Source organism: Mandrillus leucophaeus, unplaced genomic scaffold (genome assembly GCF_000951045.1).
Source record: "Mandrillus leucophaeus isolate KB7577 unplaced genomic scaffold, Mleu.le_1.0 Scaffold379, whole genome shotgun sequence".
Classification (NCBI taxonomy): Eukaryota; Metazoa; Chordata; class Mammalia; order Primates; family Cercopithecidae; genus Mandrillus; species Mandrillus leucophaeus.
This window is the reverse complement of record NW_012104020.1, coordinates 844,224-864,060: the sequence shown is the minus strand read 5'-3', so window position 1 is coordinate 864,060 and position 19,837 is coordinate 844,224. Positions and strand designations below refer to the sequence as shown.

General features: G+C 44.1%; 1 protein-coding gene across 2 annotated transcripts in view; it reads left to right on the top strand.

The window, feature by feature from the left end:
* Positions 1-19,589, top strand: part of SSH2 (slingshot protein phosphatase 2) — a 332,338-nt gene extending 312,749 nt beyond the window's left edge. For both annotated transcript variants that reach the window (XM_011990373.1, XM_011990372.1), the window contains 2 exons: positions 9,559-10,393; positions 12,591-19,589. In XM_011990373.1, coding sequence (XP_011845763.1) covers positions 9,559-10,393; positions 12,591-14,681 — 2,926 coding nt within the window. In that variant the 3' untranslated portion in view covers positions 14,682-19,589. The remainder of the gene's footprint in view (positions 1-9,558; positions 10,394-12,590) is intronic.
* The last annotated feature ends 248 nt before the right edge of the window (positions 19,590-19,837 follow it).

Below are 19,837 nucleotides of genomic sequence, written 5' to 3'. Positions count from 1 at the left end.
TCTTTTTACCGGGCACGGTGGCTCAAACCTGTAATCCCAGCACTTTGGGAGGCTGAGGCGGGCAGATCACAAGGTCAGGAGTTCAAGACCAGCCTGGCCAATATGGTGAAACCCCATCTCTATTAAAACTACAAAAATTAGCCAGGTATGGTGATGGGCACCTGTAGTCCCAGCTACTCAGGAGGCTAAGGCAGGAGAATCGCTTAAACCCGGGAGATGGAGGTTGCAGTGAGCTGAGATCATGCCACCACACTCCAGCCTAGGTGACAAAGTGAGACTCTGTCTCAAATAATAATAATAAAAAATAAATAAATCCAATTGTATATATGCTTTTCAAAAATGCAGAAAATTGCAAAAGGAAAAAATAATTTATGAGCTCAATACACATAGACAGCAGTTGACATTACCTGTTTCTCAAGGTTTTACTCTGTCACATATTTTGGTGGCTATTTTCTCCACGAAAACTGTTCTGTAGTCTACCTCTCCACTCAGTACTAGGTCTTGAATGTCTTCCTGTATCGGTAAGAACCAGCCATTTTCAATAATAATTTGGTAATTGGTTATAAAATGAGTAATTAATTGCACTACATTATTATCCTTTTGGTGGTTAAAGCCACCTTCAGCAGCTCTTGGGAACAAGCATCAGATATTAAATGATTTAAGGATCAGCTTCCTGAGATGCTACATGCTGAAATTCTGTGGATTTCTAGATTCTGCTTTGTTTTTTCCATGTAGGTATGTTCTAGGTGGTTTTGTTAGGGTGAAGGCACAGCTGTCGAGAAGCAGTTGGGGCTGGTGCCAGTGTTTGACTCCAGTAAGTCTTATGATTTGGTCTTGACTCTTGAATCTGGACTGTGTTTCCCCTGAACAAAATGTTACATAGCCTTCCAGCCTATTCAGGCGGAGGGATCACCCTCCCACCCCCGAAGTATTGTGAAAATGTGGCCACAGCATAGCATTATGGTTTCCACTAAAAAACCCCTCCCATTTACTCAACATTTGGCATGATTTTATCTGAACCATTCTCTTAGGAGGCTGGGAGGATACTGAAGCATCCTGTGTTTAAAAGAATTTGTAGGTCTTTGGGGCCAGATTTTGATGGCATTTTTAGATTAGATCAGAAGGTAGGATGTAGCAGTTCTTTTTGGCACAAGAAAGAGGCATCTGAGCATTTAGCAAGAAATAAATATATATTCCCAGACGCACATGACAGATGTTGGACAGTGTCCTCACGTGACCCACTGAGAGGAAGGATACTATGTGTCCTGCCAATTTTGGTATTTATTCTGGAATCCCAGGCTACTGCAAGCTGTTGGGTTGGGTTTTTTTAGTGTGTGTGGTTTTCCTTAGTTGTTGAAGGAATTTCAGAAAAATCTTAGATGAGGATAAGAAGGGCAGTATAAACCCAAAATCACCTTTTTTTTCCCCTTTCCCTTCCTTTTTTTGCTCCATCTCAGCTTCCTAGGCTTGATTCATGGAGGGGGAGGGACAAGCCCTGGGGAGAGAAAAGCACAGAATTTGAGTCAGTAAATCTGGTTTCCATTCCTGGTTCACCCTCTTGCTGCAACCCTGAGAAGTTACTTCACATTTTTCATCCTTACCTGACCCCATCTATAAAGTGAAAATCAAGAGATCCATCTCACAGCGTTACTGTGAATAAAAATGTGTATGAATGTTTATTGTGTATTGTTGAGAGTTATTCAGATATGATTCTCATATTCCTCCAAGGCTACCCAGAAGACACATGTATGTGCCATTTATTCCCACTTCCATGACATTTCTCACTGCATCCTGCCACCCCCAGACATATTCCATTCAAAACGGGAATGGAAAATGTTCCTAGAATTTCCTATATTGTGGTGTTTTCTGGATTTTAAGTACTATCTAGTGGTAGGGATGTGACTTAGGCTGCTTTTGGCTGCAAGTAATCAAATACCTCAATCAGGATTTCAGCAAGAAACAGCAGACTCAGATTAGGATTATTTGAGGAGGGTTTTTTATCTATCTATCTATCTATCTATCTATCTATCTATCTATCTATCTATCTGTCTGTCTGTCTGTCTGTCTATCCATCTGTCTGTCTGTCAAGGTAAAGTCTTACTCTGTCACCAGGCTGGAGTACAGTGGCATGATCTCAGCTCACTGCAACCTCCGCCTTCCAGATTCAAGGGATTCTCCTGCCTCAGCCTCCCGAGTAGCTGGGACTACAGGCATGTGCCACCACTCCCAGCTAATTTTTGTATTTTTAGTACAGACGGGGTTTCACCATGTTGGCCAGAATGGTCTCAATCTCTTGACCTCGTGATCTGCCTGCCTCGGCCTCCCAAAGTGCTGGGATTACAGGCGTGAGCCATCGCGCCCGGCTGTTGAGGAGGGTTTTATAAAGGGACTATTTACAAGCGTGGCATTGTAGTGGAATCAAGGGTCTTGTATCAGCAGGGCTGTTTGGAAGCAGCTCCTAGACCCAAAAAGAGAGGAAGCAGTTCCTAGAACCTGGAAAGAGACTCTTGTTAGAGAAAGGCACTTTCAGAGGGAAGCAATAACTTTCTGTCAGAGAGACACAGCTAGCCCGAGGCAGCCCCGTGCTGAGGGAGCTAGAGGAGTAAATACCTTGCCCTCACTCTCTTTCCTCCAGTCTCCTTCCAGAACTCCCCATTAGCCAAACCCTCTGGAAGTCAGAAAACTAGGGTACCTGTTGTTGTGGTCTGTAGATCAGTCTCTGCAGCAGCAAACAGGGTGGAAAAGCTGAAGAATGGACCCTGCAGGGGCAAATAAAAGATATCTAGCCCAACACTCAGCTACAGGTAGCTTATAAGTTGTACCACTTATCTCCTTTAAAAAACACAGAAGTACTGTCTGTAATGGCTCAGTGGTAATGTAATCATGGACTCTGGTGTTCTACAGCTTTCGGTTCCACCTTCCTTTGTTAACAGCTTGGTCCTTAAGGTTATCTGATGATTGCCAGATGTCTGCCACATCTCTAGGCATCTGTAAATTGTACAGCATCTGGCTGAAGAAAAGGGGCATTTAAACTGGATAGGAAGACCTTCCCCAAAAGCTCCCCACCCATTGGCCACTGGGTCATATGGCCAAGAAAACAGAATTTCCAGGACTGGATAAAATATATTCGCAGCTGGGCACAGTGACTCATGCCTATAATCCTAGCACTTTGGGAGACCGAGGCGAGTGGATCATTTGAGGTCCGGAGTTCGAGACCAGTCTGGCCAACATGGCTAAACTCCATCTCTACTAAAACTACAAAAATTAACCAGGTGTGGTGGTGGGCACCTACAAATCCCAGCTTCTCAGAAGGCTGAGGCAGGGGAATCATTGAACCCAAGGTGCAAAGGTTGCAGTGAGCCGAGATCATGCCACTTTACTCCAGCCTGGGCAAAAGAGCAAAACTCTGTCTTTTAAAAAAAAAAAAAAAAAAAAAAAAAGGCCAGGAGCAGTGGCTCATGCCTGTAATCTTAACACTTTGGGAGGCCAAGGTGGGCAGATCACGAGGTCAGGAGATCAAGACCATCCTGGCCAACATGGGGAAACCCCGTCTCTACTAAAAATACAAAAATTAGCTGGGCATGGTGGGGGCCTCCTGTAGTCCCAGCCAATCGGGAGGCTGAAGCAGGAAAATGGCATGAAGCCGGGAGACAGAGTTTACAGTGAGCCATGATCACGCCACTGCATTCCAGCCTGGGCGACAAAGTGAGACTCCATCTCAAAAAAAACAAAAAAACAAAAAAAACCCAGCATATTCATATTTATCCTCTGGATCTAGGGAAGTGCCACATTTCCTGAACCCATGGGATAGTGAACACCCAAATCAAATCAGGCTCTGACAGTAAGAAAAATGGCTGTTGGATATATAGCTGATAGGGTCTGCAATCTATGATGTGTTATTAGGAAACCATGGCACTTGTAGGCTAACTGGCAAGTGAATAGGCCCAGCAGACTTGCCCAGCACTAAAGTGCCACTCCAGATCTGCCTGCTTAGAAGAGCAAAGAAAAAAATCCCCAGACTCCTGTGACTGTATGAAGCTCTATCAAGCCTTGCCATTTAGGTAAGCAGGAGAGGAAAATCCGTAGAAAAATCTCACCCATTGTTTGTAGAAAAAGTCCATTTCCTGTCCAAGTGTTTAGATCTTACATATTATATTTTATCCCAAGAGGCCTGTGGTGGTTTTCTCGAAGAGGCAGAGCCCTGATCCTAGCGTTCTCTAGCTCCACCCAGGGTGGCCCTGGGTGTTTAATTTGAGGTGGCAGCTCTCTGTTTGAGGGCATTCACTTAGTGCTTTGACCTTAGTAGAAGAGAAGTGTTCAAAGTGACACCAGGCTCCTGTACTGATTTATGAATTTGTAACAGTCTTAATCAGAGTATGAGGGTATGGGCCAAGCCCCTCTGAAATACAAGGGACTTTTTGTACCTCCACTATATCATTAAGAGCCTAGAGAAGGCTAATGTTTAATATTTCCCTTTAGATTTAAAAAGAAGGGTATCATAAACCTTATAGTATTCATATCTGATTTTATTTTTTCTGTTTTTATAGATGGGGGATGGGAGCAAAACAAGAGGAGGGAGGTGGGGTGTGTCTGTGTGTGTGCCTGTGTTTTGAAACTCCATTAAACTGCTAGCAGCCCTGTTTGTTATTCTGCACTCTGATCCTGCAGGTATCTGGCAGATTTATGTTCCATTAGACAGGTTTAGATTTCAAGCAGACCATTTGCAAGCTGGACCGTGTGTCTGTGGTATTAGGTTTCAGTGTATAGTGGGCAAGGAAGAAAAACTGGGTGATGACCAGGGAGAGTCTGTGCCACGTTTCCTCAGAAATGTCAGTTTTGATTCTTTTGAGTGCCCCGTCACAAGGGCCAGAGGAGGCAGGGTTGTCTTTTACCCTGACTTTGCTGGTGGAGACATTGAGGTCTAGTTAGCTGGTACACATTGGTCAGCTGGCAGCAGGCAACTTGAGAAGGAAAGACGTGGACTCCTGGTCAGCCAACAGCAATTGAGATTTAAAAGGATTTTCTTACTAGCTTTCCAGTTAAATAATCTTAAAGCATCTTGGGTGATGCACATCACACACAAAAAAATATTCAGATAATGCTTTTTCTCTTCCTTTATACAGGCTGCCTAACACCCTAAAAAGTAACTATAGACAGCCTAATTTTACTATAACTCCTGGCCCTCTTTTTTTTTTTTTTTTTTTAAAGAGACAATGTCTATATTGCCCGGGCTAGTCTCACTCAACTCCTAGGCTCAAGTGATCAAAGTGATCATCATGCTTTAGCCTCCTGAGTAGCCACATTACAGGCGCAAGTACTCCATTTTTAGCAGCCTTTTCCTTTATATAACTTTCTCAGAGTTGATGTTTCACCAAACATGTAACAATATGAAAGTGGAAGCAAGATGATGGGACACCTTATGCATCTGTCATTTAAATTTCCTTCTTCTTGTGCTCACTTGGGCAGCACAAATACTAAAATTGGAACTATACAGAGAAGATTGGCATGGCCCCTGCACAAGGCTGACAACTTAAAAATATGTAAAAATAAAGATAAAATTTCCTCTTGTACATTAACCTAGGTAAAAGGCCAATTCTTTCCCAGAATGACCTAATCACCTTATGTATGTCTCTGTCTTTATATGAATCCACATTCAGGTCACAGGCCACTCAAGGGGGAAAAGGATCTGAGACTTGGTTATATCATCCAGGATATAGACCAACTCTGAAGTTCCTTTTTGGCAAGCTGTTTATTTGCTGCCTGCCTGGAAGGGGGTGGGAGGTGGGGAGTCGACTGAGTTTAAAATTTAACAGTTTAAGATAATAGATATGATCTTAATATATTACATCTATTCCTACCAGTGATGAAATGTTAGAATAAACTGTCTCAGGACAAAGCTTCATTGGAAAACAGTTTAGTGTAACCAACTAAAACATGATGAGTCCAGGCGTGGTGGCTCATGCCTGTAATGCCAACACTTTGGGAGGCCGAGGTAGGCAGATCACTTGAGGTCAGGAGTTTGAGACCAGCCTGGTCCAACATGGTGATACCCCATGTCTACTAAAAATACAAAAATTAGCCAGGCATGGTGGCGCATGCCTATAATTCCAACTACTCTGGAGGCTGAGGCAGGATAATTGCTTGAACCAACAGAAGGGAAATAAGTTGTGGCATACTCATTACACTCTGTGAATTACCTTTATACACAGTGATGAATCTTTAAAAAAAAATCCATTGAGGAAGAATATATACAGTGGGATACCGTTTATATAAAGTTCAAGAATGCAAAACAAAGCAGTATTAAGAACAAACCATGTAGACACTATAAAGAAAAAAAAGGGAATGATAAGCACAAAATTCAGAATGGAGGTTACGCCTGAGTGGGGAGGAGTGAGGAAGGGTCCCCTGAGTGAGAAGCTACACGTGGAGTAGCAGCGTTTCACAGGCAACGGAGATGAATCAGCTGCTTGCCATTCTCCCTCCAGGTCCTGTTGCAAAAATGAAAACAAGGCAGCAGCATCAGACCTATCTTTAGATTGGCTTTTTTTTCACTCTCTCTTTTACAAGTGTCAGTTTAATTCCAGAGCCCCAACCCAGTATTTTCTAATGATTATCTCCCAAAGGAAAAGAAGGAAATCCATGCTGGTTACACAGCTGCAATGTCAGACTTCCTCTGAAACATGCACTGTTGCTTCCTATTAGCTTAACTTCAGTCTCTCATTCTATCCTGACTGATTAGCAATCTGCAGGCAATTTTAAAAACATGCTTTGGAGGGGCCAGGCGCGGTGGCTCACGCCTGTAATCCCAGCACTTTGGGAGGCCGAGGCGGGCAGATCACGAGGTCAGGAGATGGAAACCATCCTGGCTAACACAGTGAAACCCCATCTCTACTAAAAATACAAAAAATTAGCCGAGCGTGATGGTGGGCGCCTGTAGTCCCAACTACTTGGGAGGCTGAGGCAGGAGAATGACGTGAACCCGGGAGGCGGAGCTTGCAGTGAGCCAAGATCACGGCACTGCACTCCAGCCTGGGTGACAGAGCGAGACTCCATCTCAAAAAAACAAAAACAACACACACACACAAAAACATACTTTGGAGGGTTCTTGGGATCATGAAACTTCTCATTTGCCTATTCTATTATTAGAAGAGTGAGAAGGTCTTGAGAGGTCTCCCCAGGCATTTGCATCCCAGGCATTGTCCTACTGTGGTGGGTGAGAGAAGCTGGTGCAGGTTTGAACATCCTCATGATAGGTGAGGGATAGAAATTGGAGAATAGAGTCATATTTATTTCAAGAAACAAGGATGCCGCATATAGGAGAAGAAACTGAGGAAACCACTGGCCTCAGTTGGTCATAATGTACAACTTAGGCCCCACCTATCCAAACAGCTTTCCCCTTCCCATAGCCACTCACTTGTTTGAGATACGTGTTATGTTGTCTCCTCCTAGGGGTGGCTGGAGCTCATGCAGCTTGGGAAGGGTGAAAACCCCATCTTATACCCAGCTGATTGATTACAGCTTGTCTTCATAAAAAGATTGACCTACTCCTTCCCAGGAAAGCACCCCTCTGCTGTGCAGGCATGAGTCAGAGAGAGCCCCACCCAAGCAGCAGACAGGCACGGGGAGCTGAGAGCAGGTGCAGAGTTGAGAACAAACAGGGGGTCACATTAGTGCAGGCGCCTGAGCATGACTCGGCAGAGCCCAGGCATGGCCCAGAGCCCAGGGCAAGTTGTTTTGGGCTGAGTTTCCCATTCCACCCTGCGGTTTGGTAACTCCTCATCAGCTTGTAAGTCATGGAGACCACACCCCCAAGGACCACACTTAGTGACCTGTTTCCTGGGCAGATGAACCTGACCATCCACAGGGCCACCTTTCTCTTTTTGGCTGGGGTTTTGGGAACTGTTTAAGAGTGTATATTATTTAAGAGTGTATATTATTTAAGAGTATATTATTCTAATATAGACACTAATTTCAAATGTGTTTGAGGTTCTTTTTTACTTAATAGTATACCTTGTATATCATTCCACTAAAATACCTGACAGGTTTTTTTTCCCTTTTAACTTTTTTTTTTTTTTTTTCTTATCACAGAAGACTTCTGTAGACCTGACAGTTTTTAACAGCTTCACAGCATATAGTTTTATGGATTATAATGTAAATCCTTTTTTGTTGTTGTTTGGTGTCTCATCTTTTAGTATCACAAATAGTGTCATAGTAAATATCTTTTTTTGTTTGTTTATTTGAGATGGAGTTTCGCTCTGGTGCCTAGGCTAGAGTGCATTGGTGCAATCTCGGCCCACTGCAACCTCTGCCTCCCAGGTTCAAGGAATTCTCCTGTCTCAGCCTCCCGAGTAGCTGGGATTACAGGTACCCGCTACCACGCCCAGCTAATCTTTGTATTTTTAGTAGCGACGGGGTTTCACCATGTTGGCCAGGCTGGTCTCGAACTCCTGACCTCAAGCGATCCGCCCGCCTCAGCCTACCAAAGTGCTGGGATTGCAGGCATGAGCCACAGCAGCCAGCCAGTAAATATCTTTATATATCTTTCTTTATTTTTTAGTTTTTTGAGACAAGGTCTTGCTCAGTCACCCAGGCTGAGTGCAGTGGCACAATCTCAGCTCACTGCAGCCTCACCCTCCTGGGCTCAAGCAATCCTCCTGCCTCAGCCCCCTGAGTAGCTAAGACTACAGTCATATGCCACCACACCTGGATAGTTTTTTATATTTTTGTAGAGATGGAGTTTTACCATGTTGCCCAGGCTGGTCTCGAACTCCTGGGCTCAAGCAATGCACCTGCCTCGGCCTCCTAAAAAGTGCTGGGATTACTGGTGTGAGCCACCTCACCTGGCCATATGGATATCTATATGCACTTGTAATAGCATTCCTCCAAGAAAAATTTATTAAGGAAGAAATGTTGGTGAAAATGTTAAATTTGGAGAGCTATTGCCAGATTTCAGTCTTAAAATCTACAGTTCAGCTGGGTGTGGTGGGGGGGCCAATGTGGGCAGATCACTTGAGGTCAGAAGTTCAAGACCAGCCTGGTCAACATGGCGAAACCCCGTCTCTACTAAAGATACAAAAATTAGCCAGGCGTGGTGGCATGTTCTTGTAACCCAGCTACTCGGGAGGCTGAGGTGGGAGAATTGCTTGAACCTGGGAGGCAGAGGTTGCAGTGAGCTGAGATTATGCCACTGCACTGCAGCATAGGCAACAAAGCGAGACTCTGTCTGAAAAAAAAACAAAAAACAAAAATTCTGAATTCACACTCCTACCAGTGTATGAGAGGGCTTGTTTAGCCATACCATCATCAACACTGGCTATTACCAACCATTTTAATTCCTGTCAGACTGATAGGTAAAAAAAATCTCACACTCATTCGTTGTTGTTTTGCTTTGTTTTTTGCTATTAAATTGAGTGTCTTTTCAAACGTTAATTGCCTAGTCCACTGAGCAATAACAAAGCATTTTTACAAGTTAAGATTTATCTGGGAGTGTTTTCCTGGGAGGGTGTTGATTATCTTTACAAACCAGATTAAGATATTTCCTGTGTATGTCCTCCACAGCAAACAGCGGCATAACAAACTATGGAGATCTCATTCAGATAGTGACCTCTCAGACCACCACGAACCCATCTGCAAACCTGGGCTAGAACTCAACAAGAAGGAGATCACCACCTCAGCAGACCAGATTGCTGAGGTGAAGACCATGGAGAGTCACCCACCCATACCTCCTGTCTTTGTGGAACATGTGGTCCCACAAGATGCAAATCAGAAAGGCCTGTGTACCAAAGAAAGAATGATCTGCTTGGAGTTTACTTCTACGGAATTTCATGCTGGACAGATTGAGGATGAATTAAACTTAAATGACATCAATGGATGCTCATCAGGGTGTTGTCTGAATGAATCAAAATTTCCTCTTGACAACTGCCATGCATCCAAAGCCTTAATTCAGCCTGGACATGTCCCAGAAATGGCCAACAAGTTTCCAGACTTAACAGTGGAAGATTTGGAGACAGACGCACTGAAAGCAGACATGAATGTGCACCTACTGCCTATGGAAGAATTGACATCTCGACTGAAAGACCTCCCCATGTCCCCTGATCCTGAGTCACCAAGCCCCCAACCCAGTTGCCAGACTGAAATCTCAGATTTCAGTACAGATCGCATTGACTTTTTTAGTGCCCTAGAGAAGTTTGTGGAGCTCTCCCAAGAAACCCGGTCACGATCTTTTTCCCATTCAAGGATGGAGGAACTGGGTGGAGGAAGGAGTGAGAGCTGTCGACTGTCAGTGGTAGAAGTAGCGCCTTCCAAAGTGACAACTGATGACCAGAGAAGCAGCTCTTTGAGTAATACTCCCCATGCATCTGAAGAATCTTCAATGGATGAGGAACAGTCAAAGGTAAAAATTGTCTTTGTAGTTTTCCACCTAATGAAGTTCTCTTCAAAGGTAAAGTATTTGGGATTCTGTTATGTTTATTTTTGGTGGAGAATCTGCCTGAGATTTTCCTTGAAAACTTAGGGTTTAAATATTTTTTAAAGAATTTGCCTTTTAGGAATTTACCTTTCTGGTGTCATTGGAAGCACTTCTAAGAGGGGATGACAGAGGAAGGAGTGAACCAAAAACAAGTGTCCTGGCTGAACAATGAGAAGCCCAAAGATGGCCGGGCACGGTGGCTCACACCTGTAATCCCAGCACTTTGGGAGGCCGAGGCAGGCGGATCACAAGGTCAGGAGATTGAGACCATCCTGACCAACATGGTGAAACCCCATCTCTGCTAAAAATACAAAAATTAGCTGGGTGTGGTGGCGTGTGCCTGTAGTCCCAGCTACTTGGGAGGCTGAGGCAGGAGAATCGCTTGAACCCGGGAGGCGGAGGTTGCAGTAAGCCGAGATTGCGCCACTGCACTCCAGCCTGGCAACAGAGTGAGACTTCATCTCAGAAAAAAAAAAAGAGAATCAAAAGGAAATGAATTTGCCAGCAGACAGAATCCTAAAATTCTTTGTGGCATAGGAACTCTTACAAGCCATCTCAAACCAGGGAAAGAATCACTATATCACATCAATTCTAAGACTCACACTTATTCTAAGACTCACAAGTTATTCATATTTTGATACTTCTGACATCTTAAATACTTAATACAATATAGTAGTTGGGGAATAAACTGTGACAGATTTACTCTAACATACCAAACTTCACTTAATGATTTTAGTGGAGCTAGTCATAGATTCTTTGCATCTCCTGATGTCTGTCTGCTTATATTTACCACTTTGTCCATTAACGATTTGTTCTGTCTCCTTAACTACCCCACTGTGATTCTTGCCTCTGCTTCTGTCTTTTCACCACCCCCAAAGCTGTGCCTCTGTTTCCTTTCTACTGAGAAGGCAGACTGCTTGTGCTCTCCTTTGGACCAGTGACTATAGCAGCACTGACAGAAATAGCCTTCTCCACAGTCCCTGGTCATATGAGCACTCCTTCCATGGCCCATGCACATACAGGGCCCACTGTGGCTTCTCTCCCAGTCTTGGCAAGTTTGCCTCTGCCTGATGTCATGGCACATTTCCCCCAAAGGCATTACTGACCCTGTTAGATTATGCTAACTATGACTCTTTTGAAGGAGAAAGACCAGAACAGTTCCAAGGAAATATACTTTGAAGGCTTATAAAAATGTTAACTAGATTGATACTCATAATGATACTACTTTAAGAGGTATCCAAGGGCTATTCCCAGATTTTGAGATTCTTCTGTTTTTTGTTTTGTTTTGTTTTGTTTTTTTACAGTAGGACTTGATTTTGCATTGGTCAGTATTCTTTGGCCTTGTTCTAAATCCATCTGGGAATTTATAGCTGGTAAAATAGTAAAATACTAGAGAGTTACAGTTTCTAAGTTTGCTAAGGCATGTGACTGTGTAAGCCAAGTAAACCTTTCCCAGAAGGAACCATGTGAAACTTAGAGATTGGGTAGTCAGACAGTGCATTCTCCCTGCTTGTAGGTACTGGGATGCTGCTGCTAGCGGAAGCAGTGAGAGGATGTGAGTGAAAGCTAGCAAGACAGAGGAGTGAAGAGAGCAGTGAGTCTCCAAATCAGAAATCAAATGATAGCCTCGTCCATCTAGCTCTATCACCGGGACATATCTAAGGACGTATCTTAGCCTTGAATGGAACCCTTTCCCTCAGATAGGTTAGGATCAAACTGAAAGTTGATAGGCCATGGGGGAAAGGTTTCATTTACTACAGTGTGGCCTGAATCCTGGAGGCTCATAGTCTTAGGAAAATATAGATTATAGGAGACTCCAAAAATATTTGCTTTTCATTTGGGAGCAAAGTTTTGGATTGGAATTGTGCTTGAGTAAACAGAACAGAAAGTTTAGTAGAGAATAACACAACCTATCACAAATTTTATGTCTAGCCTTGATGAATCCAGTTTTTTCTTGTAGTCTGACAAAACAGATGGGCAGAGTACGGTCCCAGGCACTCTATGATTGGTATTCTCATAGTCAGATAGGTTGTCCTGGATCAGAGGATTAATAAGCAGAAAATCAAGCATTTTCAGTTAGACTACAATTTGCCATAATCTTCTCACTACTTTCTCTTCTTAGGCAATTTCAGAACTGGTCAGCCCAGACATCTTCATGCAGTCTCACTTGGAAAATGCAATTTCAGTCAAAGAAATTGTCACTGAAATTGAGTCCATCAGTCAAGGAGTTGGACAGATTCAACTGAAAGGAGACATCTTATCCAACCCGTGCCATACACCAAAGAAGAACAGCATCCATGAGCTGCTCTTTGAGAGGGCCCAGACCCCAGAGAACAAACCTGGACATCTGGAGCAAGACGAGGGCTCCTGCACAGCCCAGCCTGAACTAGCCAAAGACTCAGGGATGTGCAACCCAGAAGGCTGCCTAACCACACGCTCATCTACAGCAGACTTGGAAGAAGGGGAACCAGCTGAGGGGGAACAAGAGCTCCAGGGCTCAGGGATGCACCCAGGTGCCAAGTGGTACCCTGGGTCTGTGAGGCGAGCCACCTTGGAGTTTGAAGAGCGCTTACGGCAGGAGCAAGAGCATCATGGTGCTGCCTCAACATGTACCTCATTGTCCACTCGTAAGAATTCAAAGAATGATTCTTCTGTGGCAGACCTGGCACCAAAAGGGAAGAGTGATGAAGCCACCCCAGAACATTCATTTGTCCCCAAGGAACCAGAGATGAGCAAAGGCAAAGGGAAATACAGTGGGCCTGAGGCTGGCTCACTGTCCCATTCTGAGCAGAATGCCACTGTTCCAGCTCCCAAGGTGCTGGGGTTTGACCACTTGCCAGCTCCTCAGGAGGGCCCAGGGTCGGATACTAGAACACAGCAGGAAGGAGTCCTGAAGGATCTGAGGACTGTGATTCCATACCAGGAGTCTGAGACACAGGCAGTCCCTCTTTGCCTTCCCAAGAGGGTAGAAATCATTGAGTATACCCACACAGTTACATCACCCAATCACACTGGGCCAGGGAGTGAAATAGCCACCGGCGAGAAGAGTGGAGAGCAAGGACTAAGGAAAGTGAACGTGGAAAAATCTGTCACTGTGCTCTGCACACTGGATGAAAATCTAAACAGGACTCTGGACCCCAGCCAGGTTTCTCTGCACCCCCAAGTGCTACCTCCACCTCATTCTTCCTCTCCTGAGCACAACAGGCCCACTGACCACCGGACCTCCACGCTGAGTAGCCCTGAAGACAGAGGCAGCAGCCTGTCAACAGCCCTGGAGACAGCGGCACCTTTTGTCAGTCATACAACCCACTTACTGTCTGCCAGTTTGGATTACCTGCATCCCCAGACTATGGTTCACCTGGAGGGCTTCACAGAGCAGAGCAGCACCACAGATGAGCCCTCTGCAGAACAGGTTAGCTGGGAAGAAAGTCAGGACAGCCCTCTCTCCAGTGGCAGTGAGGTGCCATATAAGGACTCCCAGCTGAGTAGCGCAGACCTAAGTTTAATTAGCAAACTTGGTGACAACACTGGGGAGTTACAGGAGAAACTGGACCCATTGCCTGTAGCCTGTCGACTACCACATAGCACTAGTAGTGAAAACATAAAGGGTCTCAGCCACAGCCCCGGTGTGGTGAAGGAGCGTGCTAAAGAAATCGAGTCTCGAGTGGTTTTCCAGGCAGGGCTCACCAAACCATCCCAAATGAGGCGCTCAGCTTCTCTCGCCAAATTAGGTTACTTGGACCTCTGTAAAGACTGCTTACCAGAGAGGGAGCCTGCCTCCTGTGAATCCCCTCATCTCAAACTGCTTCAGCCTTTCCTCAGAACAGACTCAGGCATGCATGCCATGGAGGACCAAGAGTCCCTAGAAAACCCAGGTGCCCCCCACAACCCAGAGCCCACCAAGTATTTTGTAGAACAGCTCACAACAACAGAGTGTATTGTGCAGAGCAAGCCAGTGGAGAGGCCCCTTGTGCAGTATGCCAAAGAATTTGGTTCCAGTCAGCAGTGTTTGCTTCCCAGGGCAGGACCTGAATTGACTAGTTCTGAAGGAGGCATTCCCATGCTACAGACCCAGGGACTGCAGTGTGCATGCCCAGCTCCAGGGCTGGCCGTGGCACCCCGTCAGCAACACGGCAGAACTCACCCCCTTAGGAGACTGAAAAAGGCAAATGACAAAAAACGGACAACCAACCCCTTCTATAATACCATGTGATTCTGAGCCTACACATGTGACTTTCTAGAAGAAATGTTTGTAAAAGGGGCAGGTGTAATATGTAAGGAACATGCACTTTATTGGTTAATTTTATAATATTTTGGTCATTTTACTGTTTCTGGCGCATGCAGGGTTTGGGTTTTCAGTGTGTATGTGTGTGTATATGTAAGGGGAAAGAGAGCTTGATCTGGATGGCAAGACCGTTTATCATTTTTTATTTAAAAAAAAATCAAACCTCAAAAAAGTCATTTTCAGAGAACACCTTTATCAAAGGCAAATTGCTGTTTTTCAGTCAGCTGCCACCTGCCTCTCATTTTGCCCTCTGAGAAAAGGCATGGTTCCTTGATTGAGGGAAGGAAACAGATTCGGAGGAAATTATTTGGAGATAAAGCTGGGAATTGGAAATGTTCCCCTGCCTTTGTGATGATGGTTTGGTTTCCAGACCTGAGGCATCGAATGGGCTAAAGGGCAGCCAGAAGTCAGAGGGCTCTCAGCCTTTGTCCAGCCTCAGCCCTTTAGAGTTCCTGAAGGAGGCAGGTTCCGCTTTGCTTTAAAAGAGGATCTTCCAGTATTCCAGAGTGTATCATTACAGTAAGGCATGATAATGGCCAGCTCTGCAAATTTATCATATAGTTTCTTCCCCAAGAAAATTATTTTTTAAATTAAAACAGGACCCCAAATCCAAGTGGTCTTCTGTAGAGGAAAGCATGATAAGAGGAGGAAGACATAAAGTTGGGGGTGGAGAGGCTGCTGCCCAGAAACTGCTGGGTTGGTGGATCCACACAGATGGGCATCTTGGCTCTCCCTACCAGAAAAATGTGCCTGCAGTGTCCTCCCAACTGAAAACAACAGTGACATGTTTGAAAAGCAGCAATCGAAAGTCAGTGTGTTCTTGTAAAATGAATATGTATGTAGGGTTTTAACCCTTCCATTACTTGAATAATTCTTTGGGCCTTCTGAGTTTAATGGCCATATTTTCTTCCAGTTTATTTTCCTTCCCCATGCTGTTGTCCCCATGCTGCCTATTTTTTTAAATTTCATAGATTATATTTGAATTGTTAACATTACATATGTTTAACATCCATTGAATGCAATATTTTATTTTCGGTATTATCACTGTTAACACTTTTTTTTTTCCTTTTCCTGGAAGGTTTGTTATTTCTCTAAAGTTTGTACACAGTATTTATGTACATAATATTGTCACTGTCTTACAGTGTCTTGTTGTTCATTATGTAGGGTATTTTTGATTTATTCTTTTTAAGAAGGAGTAGAGTTGCAACTGGAAAACACACAGACACCAGAAATAAAACTGTTGGGTGTTGATAGGAATCTGTACAGTATGTTGATGGTGGTTGTAGTTGTTTAAATGGAGACTTCTAATCACCAGCTCCTGCCAAATTATGCATTAGTAACTTCTTCCTCAGAGACACCCCTAAAGGCTCCCATTAGGTTACAGCGTGACTGAAAGCTGATTTCTTTCTGAGACTGAAATCCCAGAACATTGTTTGCCAGTATCTCAACCACAACCAGGAAGTATATGTGAGTTGCTCAGAGTGGAAGCTTCTAGTGGAGGCTGAAGGCCACAGGGGAGGCCTCAGCCAGGGGCAAGTGCCCACAGTGACTCCATTTAGGATGCTGTCGCTTTGCTACTGTTGTGGAGATCCTTAACGCAGCAGCACCTGCCATAAACAAGCCTCTTGTAGCTTCTTACAGAAGACAGATTTAGTCTAGCATGAAACACCTCTGCAGCTCATTAAAACTGAAGAGGCTTGCAGATTTGCTTTCTGTTAGCTTTCGTTGATGTCCACATTACCGAGGATTGACTGAGTACAGACCGGAGACAGGTTTTTGGCTCGTCACAACACTGAAGAGGAAAATACAAATGCACAGACTGTCAGCGTGATGTCAGAGGCCAGAGTTTGGTGGGGGCAGATGGCAGGGTAACCCAAAAGATGCAGAAAAGGTAGACAGGGCCACTGGGGCTTAAGAGGAGCTGTGAAGTTGTGTGGAAGCCGAGGTTGGGTCTGACATCACAGGAGGCGGGTTGGACAGAAACCACTTGCTAAAAGCATCTTTATGGTGTAGTGATTATGTGTATCCTGTGCTGTTGCTCAGTAGTTTCCTTGAATGTTCAAGTATATCATCCACACAGTTTTGTGATTCCTGGATATTTGTGTGTTGTAAAGTGTTTTGTTAGGTGGTATGAACTAATGTGAAGAGGCTTGAGACAGGGTTATGGATTTCCAGGGCTCTTCCATCTAGAATGCCCTGCCTTCTTGAAGCAGTTCCACCACCAATATGATGGGGAAGGGCAGGAAATTGTGGCAGAGTGGGGAGAGGATTTGCCTGGAAGTTAAGAGAGTGGCATCCACTCATGGTAACCCCTTACCATGATGACATCCCACACACTAAGAGGTACAAGCAGGACCAGAGTTTTGGACTTTTCCCTCTTCTCCCCTCCACTGTGTTTAATGTTCACTCATTGCATTAAATAACAACAAAGATGGGACAAAACCCACTAATGCTGTGGGGAAAAAAATTTTTTAAGAGCAAAGGAAAGTCTTTCTGCCTTTTTATAATTACATTTTTTTATCGTTTAATTTACCTGCCTAAATAAACATCTTCTACAGAGTGTCTGTAATTCAGCCATGCCAAGGAGTGTTTGCCAGCCTTTTCAGACTCCCAGAATTGGGTGTTCCTGGGTTATTTACACAGCTGAGCAGTGTCCAGGGGAGGTGCGTAATGAACTGTCAAGGACTTTGCAGATTGTCTTCTCTTCAGACTCTTTTATAATCTCCAGTGGCCTCTTTCCCTTTTCTTCTGTGCATGGAAAGCCCAGACCTGAAAGAGCAGATAGACTGGCAAAGATGAATAGGAAACACTTTGACTCTTGCCCAGTGTCTACCTCTCTCTCTCTCTTTCTCTCTCTCTCAACCACCAATAGACTCTCACTTATTTTGGAGGAGTGTGTGTGCATGTGTACACATATGTACATATGTAAAAAGAGTTGATGTTTTGATGCATGGGGTAAAAGCTCCAGAAGCATACAGAACTTGAGCTGAACCTGGTCAGCAGAAAGGGAAACCCCAACCTTTCTTGATTTTTGGAAACACCCAGGAGTAATGGATACTCTAGTAGACATGTGGTACTATAGTACTGTAATACTCATCTCTCCTCATTTTAGTTGCCTTTCAGATTCTAAATGTTTGGGATCATTCCTATCATCTCAGTCTCTTCAGGATCTTTAGTATTTTCCTGGTTCTGAGGAGGCTTGAGACAGGGCTATGGATTTCTTGATTCTGTCTTTATCCCTACTGATAGTTCCTCTTTCTAATTTTCTAACTACCCAGAGCTCCAAGGACAGCCTGAAGATCTCAGTGCCCCAGGCTTTGAGCCCCCTGCTCACAGGCCCCAGACAGATGCTGTTGGGTAAACCCAAAGCTTCCTGTGAGAAGCTTCTGAGATGTAGCAGGTCACAGAAGTGTTCACCTGTTTCATCTGAGGATTTCAGTTCTGAAGTGATCTAGGCATGTTTGGTAAAAATGTTTTTGTGAGAGTTCTTTTTTTAAGAATGCATTATGCAAAAAGTCACTTTTAAGGGCATTTAAAAATTTTTAAATAAAGCCATTCTTTGGCTTTTTTGGACTATTTGTGGATACTTTGTTTACATTTTGAATATTAAAATGTGCATCATCCTGTCGGCCACACAGTCCTGCAGGCATCAGTGCCCTAGCTGTCCTGTGAGTCCTCATGCAGAGCAGTGCCATCATGGTCAGCCCTTGTGAATAAGTGGGTATACCCTGAAGCTGACTTCCATCTATGTCCTGCCCTCCCATCCAGCACTCTCTATGGAAATAGTTGTCATTTCCTCAGTGATGGTGTGTCTTATAGTGATGGTTGTAATGGTGAATGGCTAGTGTCATTTTGTTTAATTTTGTTTTGCTTTTTCATGGTGGATAAGATGAAATTTTAGCTGTTTCAGCATCAATCCAACTTAAAAGCATCTTGGACTTTGTTTTCCCTTCCTAACTAAAAGATCAAGGCATGTATTAGACACAAGCATATTTGCTGTCTCAACTCCTCTGACACCCATATTAGGAAAAGGCCTGCCACCAAAGCAGGAAGCTGCACACTCCTAACCCTTCTCCCAGGGTGTGGGGTCCCTTGATGCCATGAAGAGCTATTGCAAGGTGCTTCTGTACTTTTCCAGCCTGGAAATGGAGGGTGACTAGCCCTGGTTCCTGCTATGAGAAGATAACCAGCCTCATTTTCTCAGTGCCCCAGAGATCTAGGATAGGATTTCTAAACTGGAATCATCCTTAATCAGCTTGAAGATCCCCTAAGAGGCATTTGACTGGTGCTGCCATCTGTGTCCTCAAAGCAATGCTGGTGGCAGCGTCCTGTGTACACGTGCAGAGCTAATACCCAAACTAAAAACTGGGTAACTGGCCCTGAAGTGCTTGTAAGCCCACAGGGAAATGTTTGAATTTTACGTTTTGTTGGGTTTGGGTTTGCTTGGCATATCTAAAGGTGCCTTTTCTTTTCTTTTCTTTTCTTTTTTTTTCTTTCTGCTTTGTTTTGCAGGACTTGTTCTAACGTGGAAAACAAGTCCAGAAGACTCCTTCTGACTGTTACCTTTGCCCCAAGCCACCCCAAACTTTTATGCTCACATTTTATTAAAGCAGGTGCTCCCTGGAATCTCTGGGACCTTTTTGAGGCATTTGAAGCAGAATATAGAGTGGTCTCATCTCCTTCCTTAATCTTCCTGGTGGTTGGGATGTTCCACTTGTATCATAGATTTTTTTATTACTGATGTGCTCCGCTGTTTTTAAATGTGAACTTGTGCGCAAATGTGCAGATTCAATGTTCTTGTTACAGATTGAATAAATTTTTATTTTGAAGATGAAACGTGTACTTCATCAGATGCAATAAAGGAGGGAGGTGCTGGAGAAGGAGGGAGGGTCAGAAGAAGAAACACAGTGAACAGCAGTAGTTTTCAATGATTGATCCCAATCATGTCACCCTGAAGAGAGAGCTGAGCCCCCAAAAATAAATGAAACACCTCAGCCCACTGAAAAATTTCTAGAAATGGGACATGAACATCTTGAGATATTTAGTGGTGCCATTCATCACATACAAGGCAGGGCTATCATCTA